This window comes from Triticum aestivum, chromosome 3D (assembly GCF_018294505.1).
Source record: "Triticum aestivum cultivar Chinese Spring chromosome 3D, IWGSC CS RefSeq v2.1, whole genome shotgun sequence".
NCBI classification, from domain to species: domain Eukaryota; kingdom Viridiplantae; phylum Streptophyta; class Magnoliopsida; order Poales; family Poaceae; genus Triticum; species Triticum aestivum.
Window position 1 is genome coordinate 396,732,712 of NC_057802.1, and position 15,850 is coordinate 396,748,561.

At 44.6% G+C, this 15,850-nt stretch overlaps 1 protein-coding gene across 1 annotated transcript; it reads left to right on the plus strand.

Annotated features, from left to right (window-relative positions):
• Positions 1-9,619: 9,619 nt before the first annotated feature.
• Positions 9,620-13,294, plus strand: LOC123079147 (RGG repeats nuclear RNA binding protein A). The gene is made up of 6 exons (XM_044501830.1): positions 9,620-10,009; positions 10,368-10,752; positions 10,842-10,989; positions 11,792-11,950; positions 12,029-12,085; positions 12,789-13,294. Exons 1-6 carry the CDS (start codon positions 9,814-9,816, stop codon positions 12,987-12,989), a joined length of 1,146 nt encoding a protein of 381 aa, XP_044357765.1. The 5' UTR covers positions 9,620-9,813; the 3' UTR covers positions 12,990-13,294.
• The last annotated feature ends 2,556 nt before the right edge of the window (positions 13,295-15,850 follow it).

Below are 15,850 nucleotides of genomic sequence, written 5' to 3' on the forward strand. Positions count from 1 at the left end.
CAAACACTCCTCTCCTCTCCCCTCTCCCCCAACCCCTCGCCGCCGCCGCATCCTAAACCCCTCACCCCATCAACCTCGTCCTCTAATGGCATCGCGGCCCATCAGGCGAAGCTGCTAGCTCGTGTCTCCCATCCGCTTCCCCGAATAGCTCGTTGATCTACCGTAGCCCCCATCTTTGCCGCCGCCATGACGACCCTCAACCAGTTTGATCTCCTTGGGGACATCGACAACGATGACCGCATCTTCTTGCCGCGGCGGCAAAGAAGGCCCTGGCGAATAAGACGGAGGCAGCGCCTGCTGGAAAGGCGGGCCAGACTGTGGCGGCGGCCAAGTTGCCGACCAAACCCGCTCCCCTGGCACAGGCTGGTGAGTTGTAGCGCCAAGAGCGCCAGATCTGGATTTGGACCATTTCGGCCTTTTTCCAGCATCTGATGTGGTTCGGTTGATTCAAAAAGTTATTTTTGTGATTAGTTTGGGCATGTTTACTGATAAGCATTTCACCTCGTGGTGGTATGGATTTCTTTTCCTGCTTTCCTCTTCATTTGTTGGTCTACCGTGTCGGTTGTAAATCTGATGCCATCTAATGTGGAGGCGTGGGATTTCATCGATTGAAATTAGAATCTATACCTTACTTCTAATACACCGTTCGAATTTTTGATTATATTCTAGCTCTATTTTTTCACAACATGAAGTTTTTTTATTTAAGCCCTTTAATTCAACTTTCTTTCAGCGAGGATGCAAGGAGCGGAGGCCCGCCATCACGTGGAGGATTTGGCCGTGGTGAACCTGGCCGCGGCAGAGGCGGCGACCGATATGGCCAGAACCGTGACTTTGGCGGTGAGAACACGAATGGCTACCTGGGAGGTTATGGTGGGGTAGGTTCTAGAGATGGCGCTGTAACTGGAGGCGGGGATGGGGAGAGAGGGCCTCGACCATACCGTGGAGGCGGAGGTAGACGTGGTGGTTACCGCAGCGATGAGTTTGGTGACGACTCTGAGAGACCACCTCAGAGAAACTATGAGCGCCACAGCGGGACTGGTCGTGGCCAAGGGATGAAACGTGATGGTGCAGGCCGTGGGAACTGGGGATCTTCCACTGATGAAGGTCTTGCACAGTAAGGACATTCCATCGGCTGTTGTTGTTTTCCGTTACTATCTGAATTAATGAAGGGAGTTATAAGAGATGAATCTGTTTTGTATAATCAGGGAAACTAATGAAGCTCTTAAAATTGAGGACAATGCTCCCATCGCTAAGCAGCAGGGTGAGCAGGATGATGCTCCTTCAACAGCAGTGGAGAACAAAGACCACAAGGATGGTGCTGCAAAGGAGGAGGAAGAGAATGAAGAGGATAAGGTAAAGGCTGCACCAAGATGCAATTTATGTGCAGAGATTGCACTTTTTATTTAGGTTTGTAGAAGTCAAATGTTTTGTAGTGGGGTGGTTTACTAGTAGGCAGGCTTGATATGTTCCTATTTTTGATGTTTTACTTGTAGTGGGGGTGGTTTACTAGTAGTCAAATGTTTTGCAGAAGTCAAATTATGTTGTAGATCAATAGCTCGCGATGTAGCTCCCCTATTTTTGATATGTTCCTAGAGAAAAATAAGTTGAAAGATGATCGTAGCAATGATGCGGACTGGGTCCATGATCTGAGGATTATCCTCATTGCTGCACGGAAGAATTATGTCCTTGATGCACCGCTAGGTAACATACCTATTGCAGGAGTAGATGCAGACGTTATGAACGTTTGGCAAGCTCGGTATGATGACTACTTGATAGTTTAGTGCGCCATGCTTTACGGTTAGAATCGGGACTTCGAAAACATTTTGAACGCCACAGAGCATATGAGATGTTCCAAGAGCTGAAATTGGTATTTCAGATTCATGCCCATGTCGAGAGGTATAAGACCTCTGACAACTACTTTGCCTACAAGATGGAGGAGAATAGCTCAGCCAGTGAGCATATGCTCAAAATTTCTGGGTAGTACAATCGCTTGAATCAAGTGGGAGTTAATCTTCCAGATAAGATAGTGATTGACAAGAGTTATCTAGTCACTGTCACCAAGCTACTAGAACTTCGTGATGAACTATAATGTGCAAGGGATGACGAAAACGATTCCTGAGCTCTTCGCGATGTTGAAATCGGCGAAGGTAGAAATCAAGAAAGAGCATCAAGTGTTGATGGTTAATAAGAACACTAGTTTCGAGAAAAAGGGCAAAGGGAAAAGAAAGGGAACTTCAAAAAGAATGGCAAACAAGTTGCCACTCCCGTGAAGAAGCCCAAAGCTGGACCTAAGCCTGAAACTGAGTGCTTATACTACAAAGGGAATGGTCACTAGAAGGGAACTGCCCCAAATACTTGGAGGATAAGAAGGGTGGCAAAGTGAACGGAAGTATATTTGATATACATGTTATTGATGTGTACCTTACTAGTGTTCGTAGTAGCCCCTGGGTATTTGATACCGGTTCAGTTGGTAAGATTAGTAACTCGAAATAAGAGTTGCAGGATAAACAGAGACTAGTTAAGGGTCAGGTGACGATGTGTGTTGGAATTGATTCCAAGGTTGATATGATCACTATCGCACACTCCCTCTACCTTCGGGATTAGTGTTGAACCTAAATAAATGTTATTTGGTGTTTGTGTTGAGCATGAATATGATTAGATCATGTTTATTGCAATACGGTTATTCATTTAAGTCAGAGAATAATTGTTGTTCTGTTTACATGAATAAAACCTTCTATGGTCATACACCCAATGTAAATGGTTTATTGAATCTCGATCGTAGTGATACACATATTCATAATAATGATGCCAAAAGATGCAAAATTGATAATGACAGTGCAACATATTTGTGGTACTACCGTTTAGGTCATATTGGTGTAAAGCGCATGAAGAAACTCCATGCAGATGGGCTTTTGGAATCATTTGATGCTTGCGAACCATGCCTTATGGGCAAGATGACTAAAACTCCATTCTCCAGAACAATGGAGCGAGCTGATGACTTATTGGAAATAATACATACCGATGTATGCGGTCCGATGAGTGTTGAAGCCCGCGGCGGGTATCGTTATTTTCCGACCTTCACAAATGACTTGAGTAGATATGGGTATATCTACTTGATGAAACTCAAGTCTGAAACATTTGAAAAGTTCAAAGAATTTCAGAGTGAAGTGGAGAATCATCGTAACAAGAAAATAAAGTTTCTACGATCTGATCGCGGAGGCGAATATTTGAGTTACGAGTTTGGCCTTCATTAAAAACAATGTGGAATAGTTTCACAACTCACGCCACCTGGAACACCATAGCGTAATGGTGTGTCCGAACGTCGTAACCATACTTTATTAGATATGGTGCGTTCAATGATGTCTCTTACCGATTACCACTATCGTTTTGGGTTATGCATTAGAGACAGCTGCATTCACGTTAAATAGGGCACCGTCTAAATCCGTTGAGACGACACCGTATGAACTATGGTTTGGCAAGAAACCTAAGTTGTCATTTCTTAAAGTTTGGGGATGCGATGCTTATGTCAATAAGCTTCATCCTGATAAGCTCGAAACCAAATCGGAGAAGTGTGTCTTCATAGAATACCCTAAGGAAACTATTGGGTACACCTTCTACCACAGATCTGAAGGCAAGATCTTTGTTCCTAAGAATGAGTCCTTTCTAGAGAAGGAGTTTCTCTCGAAAGAAGTGAGTGGGAGGAAAGTAGAACTTGATGAGGTAATTGTACCTTCTCTCGAATTGGAAAGTAGCAAATCACAGAAAACCGTTCCCGTGATGCCTACACCAACTAGGGAGTAAGCTAATGATGATGATCATAAAACTTCAGATCAAGTTACTACTGAACTTCGTAGGTCAACTAGAACACATTCCGCACTAGAGTGGTATGGTAATCCTGTCGTGGAAGTCATGTTACTAGACCAAGGCGAACCTACGAACTATGAAGAAGCTATGATGGGCCCAGATTCTGACAGATGGCTTGAAGCCATGAAATCTGAGATAGGATCCATGTATGAGAACAAAGTGTGGCCTTTGGTGGACTTGCCCAATGATCGGCAAGCCATAGAGAATAAATGGATCTTCAAGAAGAAGGCGGACGCTGATGGTAATGTTACTGTCTATAAAGCTCGACTTGTCGCAAAAGGTTTTCGACAAGTTCAAGGGGTTGACTACGATGAGACTTTCTCACCCGTAGCGATGCTTAAGTCTGTCCGAATCATGTTGGCAATTGCCGCATTTTATGAAATCTGGCAAATGGATGTCAAAACTGCAATCCTTAATGGATTTCTTAAAGAAGAGTTGTATATGATGCAACCAGAAGGTTTTGTCGATCCTAAAGGTGCTAACAAAGTGTGCAAGCTCCAACGATCCATCTATGGACTGGTGCAAGCATCTCGGAGTTGGAATATACACTTTGATGAGGTAATCAAAGCATATGGTTTTATACAGACTTATGGTGAAGCCTGTATTTACAAGAAAGTGAGTGGGAGCTCTGTAGCATTTCTGATATTATATGTGGATGACATATTGTTGATTGGAAATGATATAGAATTTCTGGATAGCATAAAAGGATGCTTGAATAAGAATTTTTCAATAAAAGACCTCGGTAAAGCTACTTATGTATTAGGCATCAAGATCTATAGAGATAGATCGAGACGCTTAATAGGACTTTCACAAAGCACACACCTTGACAAGATTTTGAAGGAGTTCAAAATGGATCAGTCAAAGAAGGAGTTCTAGCCTATATTGTAAAGTGTGAAGTTGAGTAAGACTCAAAGCCCGACCACGGCAGAAGATAGAAAGAGAATGAAAGTCATTCCCTATGCCTCAGCCACAGGTTCTATAAACTATGCCATGCTGTGTACCAGACCTGTTGTGTGCCTTGCTATGAGTTTGGCAAGGGGGTTCAATAGTAATCCAGGAGTAGATCACTGGACAGCGGCCAAAATTATCCTTAGAGGACTAAGGAAATGTTTCTCGGTTATGGATGTGATAAAGGGTTCATCGTAAAGGGTTATGACGATGCAAGCTTTAACACTAATCTAAATGATTCTGAGTCTCAATCTGGATACGCATTGAAAGTGGGAGCAATTAGCTAGAGTAGCACCATGCAGAGCATTGTAGACATAGAAATGTGCAGATATACATACGGATCTGAATGTGACAGACTCATTGACTAAACTTCTCTCACAAGCAGAACATGATCACACCTTAGTACTCTTTGGGTGTTAATCACATGGCAATGTGAACTAGATTATTGACTCTAGTAAACCCTTTGGGTGTTGGTCACATGGCGATGTGAACTATGGGTTTTAATCACATGACAATGTGAACTATTGGTGTTAGATCACATGGCGATGTGAACTAGATTATTGACTCTAGTGCAAGTGGGAGACTGAAGGAAATATGCCCTAGAGGCAATAATAAAGTTGTTATTTTATATTTCCTTATTCATGATAAAGGTTTATTATTAATGCTAGAATTGTATTGATCGGGAACTTAAATACACGTGTGAATACATAAACAAATCTCATGTCCCTAGTAAGCCTCTACCATACTAGCTCGTTGATCAAAGATGGTTAAGGTTTCCTAACCATGGACATGTGTTGTCATTTGATAACGGGATCACATCATTAGGAAAATGATGTGATGGACAAGATCCGCCCGTTAGCTTAGCATAATGATCGTTCAGTTTTATTGCTATTGCTTTCTTCATGTCAAATACATATTCCTTCGACTATGAGATTATGCAACTCCCGGATACCGGAGGAATACCTTGTGTGCTATCAAACATCACAATGTAACTGGGTGATCATAAAGATGCTCTACAGGTATCTCCGAAGGTGTTTGTTGAGTTGGCATAGATCGAGATTAGGATTTGTCACTCCGAGTATCGGAGAGGTATCTCTCGGCCCTCTCAGTAATACACATCATAAGCTTGCAAGCAAATGACTAAGGAGTTAGTCACGAGGTGATGTATTACGGAACGAGTAAAGAGACTTGCTGGTAACGAGATTGAACTAGGTATGAAGATACCGACGATCGAATCTCGGGCAAGTAACATACTGATAGACAAAGGGAATTACGTATGTTGTCATTACGGTTCGACCGATAAAGATCTTCGTAGAATATGTAGGAGCCAATATGGGCATCTAGGTTCCGCTATTGGTTATTGACCGGAGAGGTGTCTCGGTCATGTATACATAGTTCTCGAACCCATAGGGTCCGCACGCTTAACGTTCGTTGACGATATAGTGTTATATGAGTTATATGATTTGGTGACTGAATGTTGTTTGGAGTCCCGGATGTGATCATGGACATGACGAGGAGTCTCGAAATGGTCGAGAGGTAAATATTGATATATAGGACGATTGTATTCAGACAGAGGAAGTGTTTCGGAGGGTACCGGGTACTTATCGGGTCACCGGAAAGGAGTTCCGGGCATCCCCGGCAAAGATATGGGCCTAATGGGCCAAAGGGGGAACAGACCAGCCCCTGGTCCGCCCCTTCTTTGGACAACAGGCCCTAAGGGAAGAAAAAGGGAGAGAGCTAGCCCCTCCTGCCTTTCCCTCTCATGGGAGAAAGTAAAGGGGGGGGGCGCCACCCTCCCCTGCCTTTCCCCCGCACCTATATAAGGCAGGGGGCGTGGCTTGGGAGGGACTCCAAGTAGGATTCCTCCTACTTGGGTGCCTCCTTTGGCTGCTCCTCCCTCCCTCCCACCTATATATATGTGGGAGGGGGGCGCCTAGCACACAACAGACAATTGCCTAGCCGTGTGCGGCGCCCCCCTCCACCGTTTACACCCCCGGTCATATTTTCGTAGTGCCTAGGCGAAGCCCTGCGGAGATCACTTCACCATCACCGTCACCATGCCGTCATGCTGTCGGAACTCATCCACTACCTCGCCGTCTTGCTGGATCAAGAAGGCGCGGACGTCGCTGAGCTGAACGTGTGCTGAACGCGGAGGTGCCGTACGTTCGGTACTCGATCGGTTGGATCGCGAAGAAAGTTCGACTACATCAACCGCGTTGTGAAACGCTTCCGCTTATGGTCTACGAGGGTACGTAGACACACTCTCCCCTCTCGTTGCTATGCATCTCCTTGATAGATCTTGCGTGAGCATAGGATTTTTTTTCTTTTCATGCAACGCTCCCCAACAATGCCTATATACATGATCATTGCCATGAATAACATCATAACTATGCGCTTTTCTATCAATTGCCCAACAGTAAATTTTTATCCATCGTATGCTATGTGTTCGAGAGAGAAGCCTCTAGTGAAAACTATGGCCCCCGGGTCTACTTAATCACATTGGTATAAACCAAAAATACATTGTTGCAATTTATTTACTTTCTTTTTAATTTTCTTTTTATCTATCTATCACTATCAGAATTAATCCTTGGAAGTAACGAGTTCGAGGGGATTGACAACCCTCTTGCCCATGTTGGGTGCAAGTGTTTGCTTTTGTGTGTGTAGGTGCTGAAGAAGGGAATTTGCGTGGTTCTCCTATTGGTTCGATAACCTTGGTTCTCAGTAAGGAAAAATACTTATCCGCTACTATATTGCTTCACCCTTCCTCTTAGGGGAAAATCCCAACACAGCTCACAAGTAGCACCCAACATCGCTGCCTCCAGACAAGGCATTACACATCAAGCCACCCTTCACCATTGATGGCAGATGCCAACAATGGGGCATAATGGTTGTGCTATAACTCCTTCAAATTTGGTCTACTCTCATGCTACATTAATGCCATGTGCTCTTATTTGCATTATTGTTGAAGATCAATACATGGAATCAACTCAACATGTCCCACAACTAATGGTTCTCTACTCCAACATTCCGTTTTCGCTGCCATGGCAATGTTTTCTTCAACGGTAATACAGTTTCGCTGTTATGGCAACATTTTTCTTCTGCAAGAACTTATTTTCGATGCCTTATAATGTTTTAGCAATGTGGTCTAGTTGTAACACATGAGCATTTTCCCAGGACGAAGGTTTATTGGGACATGGTTCCATGAGATCAAGAAATGTTACCCCTCCATCGGTCCTTCAAGATTTGTTGCTAACATGGTCATTTAACCAATACATATAAGATACAAGATCATAACTAAGCGAATACATGACACAAATCCGAAAATTGCGTGGGCCAATTATCATCATTCATGAAGTATACGCCCGCTGCCCCATATGCTCCATGAATTAGTTCCGGGATTACTTGCGCATATGTCACACCAGCTAGTAGTCTAGCATATAAGGATGTCATGTCCATCCTCTCCCTGGAGTGTTCACTGTATCCGTTCTTCAAGCTCCTCCACAATGAAGAATGTTTACAAATGTGACCATGGCATCCAGTTTGTCCAAATGTGCTGGAAAAGAACCATGCGCCCGTTGCATTTAGGTCATCGGATGAGCGCGCACGCGGGCGGGGGTGGGGTGGGGGGGGGGGTATCTTGTCAGAATGGATGAGTGTTGGAGCCAACAAAATATAGTGGAACATGGATAAATGAATTAATGTGCTCAATCATTTTATGGATTTTTATTGCCACGTGATGTGTCTTAGTTATAGTTCAGTTAGCTAACTGACTGAGATGTAACTATTAATTGTGTTACGATTGTCATGCATAGTCATTTAGTTTTTGGACTATGTATGTATGCTCATCAAGCTAATTAAGCCATCGATCCGATGAAGCATGCAAAGACTAATTAATTCATGAAGTTGCACGTACACATACACACTATCTTTCGTGGACACCGACAATGACATATTAATATCATAGTATGTTGTTAATAGTAGCGTGGTTTGCCTAATCAGTTAAGTAGTGGCGCGGTCAAGCCATCAATTGATTGTATTTGTCTACGCTTCATCCGATCAAATCGTAGGGTATTTTCTCGTAAAAATAAGAACATATTGTGCAATACTCTATATATCAACACACTGAATGAGTAAGAGGAAAGTCATCATGGTCGAATAGCGTTGGGTTGGAGGAGCAGATGGACTATAGTGCAATGCAGAGCAAAAAGACCGAAGAGGATGTATGAAAAGGGATGGCCACTACGAAGAGTGAGCTTCCTATAATATGGCCAATGGTTAGTGGGTGTGTGTTATGATTCACATACTAAACGAGTTAGGTTCGGTTTGTCAAGCATGTAGCCCCATGCGCATTAATGTTCCGCATAAATAGGAGGCAATAATATTCCAGGTAAATATGAACCAAATACGGCGAGCTCAGGCTACCAAATGTAATGTGATATTTTGTTTGTTGTATAAATACATCGTTGCTCTCCAAAGAATGGATGGTCTATATTTTGACCACCTCGTGATCCAAAGTGTATTTCCGCAATCTCCTAGTTTTAATAAATAAAAAAGAAAAGTAAATCCCAGCCGTCCAATGCCAGCCCACAGCTTCCAGGATTCCCAACAAGCTAGTGCCTCAGCTTCCCGGAGACTGCTGTGCCGGAGAATCCCCAAACTACCCACCCCGCTCGGCCCCCTTGGGGCGCCGTAAATATTCTCCAGGTGGAGGCTACGAATGTAATTTGCCGACCCTGAGCAGAAATGCTAAAAAAAAAAACGTCCGACACAAAGGATATGAGCTCGTGCAGGAGTGCGGCTAGGGTTTCTCCTCAAACACTCCTCTCCTCTCCCCTCTCCCCCAACCCCTCGCCGCCGCCGCATCCAAAACCCCTCCCCCCATCCACCTCGTCCTCTAATGGCATCACGGCCCATCAGGCGAAGCTGCTAGCTCGTGTCTCCCATCCGCTTCCCGAATAGCTTGTTGATCTACCGCAGCCCCCCACCTCCGCCGCCGCCGCCATGACGACCCTCAACCAGTTCGATCTCCTCGGAGACGTCGACAACGACGACCCCACGCAGCTGCTTGCTGCGGCGGCGGCCGCCGCGGCAAAGAAGGCCCAGGCGAATAAGACGGAGGCAGCGCCTGCTGGAAAGGCGGGCCAGACTGCGGCGGCGGCCAAGTTGCCGACCAAATCCGCTCCCCCGGCACAGGCTGGTGAGTTGCAGCGCCAAGAGCGCCAGATCTGGATTTGGAGCATCTCGGCCTTTTCCAGCATCTGATGTGGTTCGGTTGATTCAAAAATTATCTTATTTCTGTGATTAGTCTGGGCATGTTTACTGACGCATTTCATTTTTGAGGTGGTATTGATTATTTTTGATGTGGTTCGGTTGGTCTACCACGTCGGTTGTAAATCTGATTCCGTTTGTTGCGGGGGCGTGGGCTTTTCATCGCTTGAAATTAAAATCTATACCTTACTTCTAATACACCGTTCGAATTTTTGATTATATTCTAGCTCTATTTTCTCACAACATGAAGTTTTTTATTTCAGCACTTTAATTCAATTTTCTTTCAGGGAGGGATGCGAGGAGCGGAGGCCCACCATCACGTGGAGGATTTGGCCGTGGTGAACCTGGCCGCGGCAGAGGTGGTGGCCGATACGGCCAGAACCGTGACTTTGGCAGTGAGAACACGAATGGCTACCAGGGAGGTTATGGCGGGGTAGGTTCTGGAGATGGCGCTGTAGCTGGAGGCGGTGATGGGGAGAGAGGCCCTCGACCATACCGTGGAGGCGGTGGTAGACGTGGTGGTTACCGCAACGGTGAGTTTGGTGATGACTCTGAGAGACCACCTCGGAGAAACTATGAGCGCCACAGCGGGACTGGTCGTGGCCAAGGGATGAAACGCGATGGTGCAGGCCGTGGAAACTGGGGATCTTCCACTGATGAAGGTCTTGCACAGTAAGGGCATTTCCATCGAATGTTGTTTTTCATTACTATCTGAAATGATGAAGGGAGTTATAAGAGATGAATCTGTTTTGTATAACCAGGGAAACTGATGAAGCTCTTAAAATTGAGGACAATGCTCCCATCGCTGAGAAGCAGGGTGAGCAGGATGATGCTCCTCCAACAACAGTGGAGAAGAAAGACCACAAGGATGGTGCTGCAAAGGAGGAGGAAGAGAATGAAGAGGATAAGGTAAAGGCTACACCCAAATGCAATTTATGTGCCTTTTTATTTAGGTTTGCAGAAGTCAAATGTTTTGTAGTGGGGGTGGTTTACTAGTAGGCAGGCTTGATCTGGCCCTTTATCTGTCCATTATTGTCTTATATCTGTTGGTAGCTTAGCTTATATTACTGCTGTTAGTTGCCCCTTGTCTCACACTCATTGATGCTGTTGGGATGATGTACTTCATTCACCCTTAGTGCAATGAAGGGTCTGCCCAGGAAAGGGTTTTCATTATTCGCAGTTAAGACAATAAGATTTTGGGTTTCTCTCAAATATGTATTGCCCTCTTGTTTGGTTCATATGTTGTGGTTTTTAATTCTTGCACTAGGAACACTGTTTTTAGTGCATTTCGCAGGAAAATAATCATTCCTCAAACTTCATTTTCCCATAGGATCTAGGCAAGCACACCCCTACACCCACCACACTATTGTTATATTTTCCTGTTCCTAACAGGCCTTGAGTATCTTCTCACTTCATTTGCCTGCTTGTTTGCACAAAAGCACCGACTTGCTATTTGTGTGCAAGAAATGTGTGGATCGTTTGAATCAAATCATAGTAGATGAACCTTCTCATTTACTATTGCACTGTTATCTAATGCCATGGACTGAGCTTCTCATGCTGCTGGAGATGTCAGTGCACACCTCCTGCCCAGGTGTGAGTCCTATTTGGCTCAAATTTGGTTGCCTACTTCTTTATGTTATGACATCTGGTTCCTTTATGCATGTCTGCTGCCATCACGCAATGTATGTGTAGTAATATTTTAATTGTTCAGGAGATGACTCTAGAGGAGTTTGAGAAAATAAGGGAGGAACAGCGGAAAGCACTACTAGCATTGAAGACTGAAGAAAGAAAGGTTGAAGTTGACAAGGACCTGCAGTCTCTGCAGCCACTGTCTACCAAGAAAGCCAATGATGAGGTTTTCATTAAATTGGTATGTTTAGCAGTATATGCTATTTTAATTCTTTGGTAATTATTGAATATATGAATGATTATGTCTGTGTCTCCTTAGGGTTCTGACAAGGAGAAGAAGAAGGAAAGTACTGAGCGTGATGAACGTGCCAAGAAGGTAATATTTGTAGTCTTACGATGTACACTTTCCGTTCACTATTATAAGATGGTCTAACTTTTTTCTAAATCGGATGTATGTAGACATGTTTTAGTGTGTTTGTTCTCTTATTTCAGTCTGTTTGTAGTCCATACAGCAATATCCAAAAGATTTTATAATAGATCGAAAACATTTTATAATAGTGAACGGAGGGAGTAGCATTTTGAATCCTGAGTGCAATTTGGTGGGTGACCAAACTAGTTCACACATTTGGCGGTTGCAGTATTGTTTTATTGTTCAGCTTTCTGTGTCTTCCATGGTCCCAGTTGGGTACAGCATGTTTTTGGAAGTTCCTTTTAATTTACTATTTTGTCCTTGTGTTAGTTAGCCAATTATGTAGCAGATTAGGTGAATTTGGACCAGTCTTCTAGGGCTGGAATCTGGAATTCTGAATCAACCGTGCAATTGCTAGTTTGTTTGGGGTAAAAGCAAGGGGCAACCTTAGTTTAAACAACCAACAAATTGTGTAACAGTCCTTTGTGTTTGCGTTTCAGTGTGCTTGTAAGGGTCAACTACTTTGTACTGATTCGTGATATGAATGAAAAAAATTCTCAAAAAAAAAAACAAATTGTGTAACAAGTCCATTGTGGTTGTGGTGGCTATGTTGTGCTATTGCTTCTAACAAGAAAATGCTAGGTGCTAATGTTGTAAACCTTTTCTCCAGTCTCTTAGCATCAACGAGTTCCTCAAGCCTGCCGAGGGAGAACGATACTACGGAGGCCGTGGTCGTGGAAGGGGCCGCGGCGAGGGCCGTGGAGACCGCGGCGGTTTCAGGGGCGGGTTTGGAGGAGGATACCAGCACGGACAGGCGGCCGCGCCATCCATCGAAGATCAGTCACAGTTCCCGACCCTGGGCGGGAAGTGAAGGTTGTGTGCTGTGCTGTCCCGAGCGCCATCCTCGTTGTCTTGACTGGTGTTTGCCTTTAAATTTTGCCCGACGTTGGATTATTGTGTCACGGTTAATCGGAACAAATAATGTGGTTTTTCTTTCAGTGTGTTACTCGATTTTGTATACCGGAGTTGATCGTCGGGACTAGGCCTCTAGCTAGTTTTGTAGGCTAGCTTTGCGTTTGGTTAAAGATCAGATCGTATTATGCCTTCTTGCTTCTTCTAGCTTTTCTTTATTCGAAATGATATCACACAAAGCAATGATCCGTCTTGCTTCACTCATCATCCTGTCAAGGTCACCGAGCTAGTCTAGATCCTTGCACCATGTCCATGTTTAGGGTATCGATGCACTCGGAGATCGGAGAAAAGGTGCTTGGAAGGATTGAATCCGGACAGGGCTAGCGAACGGCCAGTGGTCACCGGGTGCTCACCTTGCCTTAGGCCTCGTCCCTGTGGGTGTGGGCTCAGTATCTAAAGCCGCCGAGTGCTGAGTGCGTAGTGGCTGTACATGGCTTGTCTCAGCGTTTAATTTGAAGCTGCTGGACGCCTCAAACGCTTGGGCGGCCTGCCGCCAGGTCTCGATGAAAATTGTCACCCAACCGGACGCCCGATACGTATTCATATATTTTAGAAATACATTTTTTATGATATGATATATTGAAACAAAGCAATGCTCATCAGCTCATCTATATGGAAAACTATATTTGTCTATATATGGAAAAAAACTTTTTTTATTATGTTCAAAAGATATTCAGATAGTTGGCTTTAAAAGAAATAGGAAAAAAAGAAACTGGAGAATTACTAGCGTAATTAGAAAAACAGAAAACAAGGAATTATATTAAAAAACGAGACGGAGAAAACGAAAAAAAAGAAACAGCAAAAAAGGCTGCAAATAGAAATTCCAGGCTGGTTTGCGCTGAGATAGTGATTGGTCTGGGTCACGCGGCATGCGAGAAGCATCCAAAAACCAGGGAGAAGTTCCCCACTCTTCTTTGATCCGTCTGAGCGCCGAGTGACAGCCTCGACCCGAGCGGAAGTGCAATGTGTCTGGAAACTCGGGAGCCATATGAGCCTGCCCAAAAAGGGGAGGGGAGGGATGCGTGGTTCGCTCCATGGAAAATCCTCGCGTGGTTGTCTCTGCCTGGCCTCGATGGTCATCGAAGCAGCGTATGGTGATGTCGCTCTGGCCTAGCTGGCCGCACACTGGAGTTCCTGTGCTCCGCCCGCCACCCGTGCCTACGCTGGTCACATACCCTCCTCGCCGGTGCCATGCACTCACGGCTACTTCGTACCCCGATAGGTTGTTTTGTATGACGCTGTGAGCATTTAGGCCTTGTACAATGTTAAGTGCCTAGGGGATGCTTAGCAAAATAAACCGGTTTTTTCTAAAGCACCGGCGCCTATTTTTATAGAAGAGACGTCTATTTAAGCGTCTACCCAGTACAAATAAGCACCGGGGCTTAAGAAAATCCTGATTTATTTCTCTAATCACCTTCCTAAGCATCTTACATTGTACATGGCCTTAGACTGTTCGATTCCTAGTGCCCACTGCTCCGGGATTTTTCTTGTGCCCGCCTTGCACCCCAAAGTAGGGTCAATCGTGGAAGCCAACACCGCTAGCTCTCTGAAGCTTTCAGTCCGGTCGAAAATTCACTAGGCCAACAGCCATAGCTACTGTAATCGCAAAAGATTCAACGGCGGTACATTGATTTCGAGGTCCTCGTTCTTAAAAAATCTAGACCACATGTGCACAAGTGGGGACGAATTATAGCAGTAGTAGACTTCGGAATACAATCCATGTCCAGTGCAGTAATCTTGCATGTTCCTAAGGGGTTTAATGTACTTCCCGATGAGCTGCTTGTTTGGTTTACCGGATGGACAATACTGTGCTAGGCGAACCAACTTGTGGTTGGTTGGTTAGAGGGACTGTGGTATCCTTAGCCTATCAGGGTTCAAGTCCTGGTGCTCGCATTTATTTCTGGATTTATTTCAGAATTTTCGACGATGCGCATTCAGTGGAAGAAGATGTTCCCGTCGACGACGAGGTGCCTACGGTGACTTTGTAAATTTTAAGATGATATGCCGGCTCAGTCTTTCAAAGGTACTCATAGGATAGGGTGTGCGTGTGTGCGTTTATAGTATGAGTGTATGCGCGTGTATATGAGCGCTTGTGTCTGTACTGTGTTAAAAAAAGAAACAATACTGTGCTAGTAACAGGCCGGGTGTCATGCTTGGAGGAGGAAGTTTGCCGGTATGAGTTCTGAAATGATTGCAGACATGTCGCCGCACTTTACCACACCTGCGTTTTCATGTAAGACAGACATAGCTAGAGAATTTGCAGCTGCGGCAGGCTACATCAGCATCATACTCCACATTGCTTCTTTTGAGTGGTTAAATTTGTCAATGTGCATGGTAGAGCATGCCGTTTTAACTAGAGTCAATTACATCGGTGGTGCTTGAACTTGGCGTAAACGGTCACTTTGGTGCTAGAACTTGTGGCATACATTGAACTGGTGCAACAACTTGGTTCAGGTGTGCAAATACAGTGCTAACCGCACTTGGATACGAAATCAACGCTGACTTGGCCGCCAGCGTGGCGTGGGGCCCTTCGTCAGAGACTAGAAGTGCGTGGCCTGTTTTTTTCTTTTTGCAGAAAAACCTCGACATTTTTTATTTCTCACAAAAAAGACCCTGTCCACGTGGTAGATGGTATTTTATTTTGTTTGTTGTATGACAGGTGAGTCCCGACGAGAAAATTAAAAGGGAAAATGTTTTTTTGGCAGGAATTAAAAGGGAATATGATAGACTCCTACACTCCAACACGTGACCTTTTTTTTT

Coding starts and splice junctions, on each gene's coding strand:
- LOC123079147 (XM_044501830.1), top strand. CDS start 9,814: ATGACGACCCTCAACCAGTTCGATCTCCTCGGAGACGTCGACAACGAC. Junction 10,990..11,791: donor AAGAGAATGAAGAGGATAAG/GTAAAGGCTACA, acceptor TTAATTGTTCAG/GAGATGACTCTAGAGGAGTT. Junction 12,086..12,788: donor GTGATGAACGTGCCAAGAAG/GTAATATTTGTA, acceptor CCTTTTCTCCAG/TCTCTTAGCATCAACGAGTT.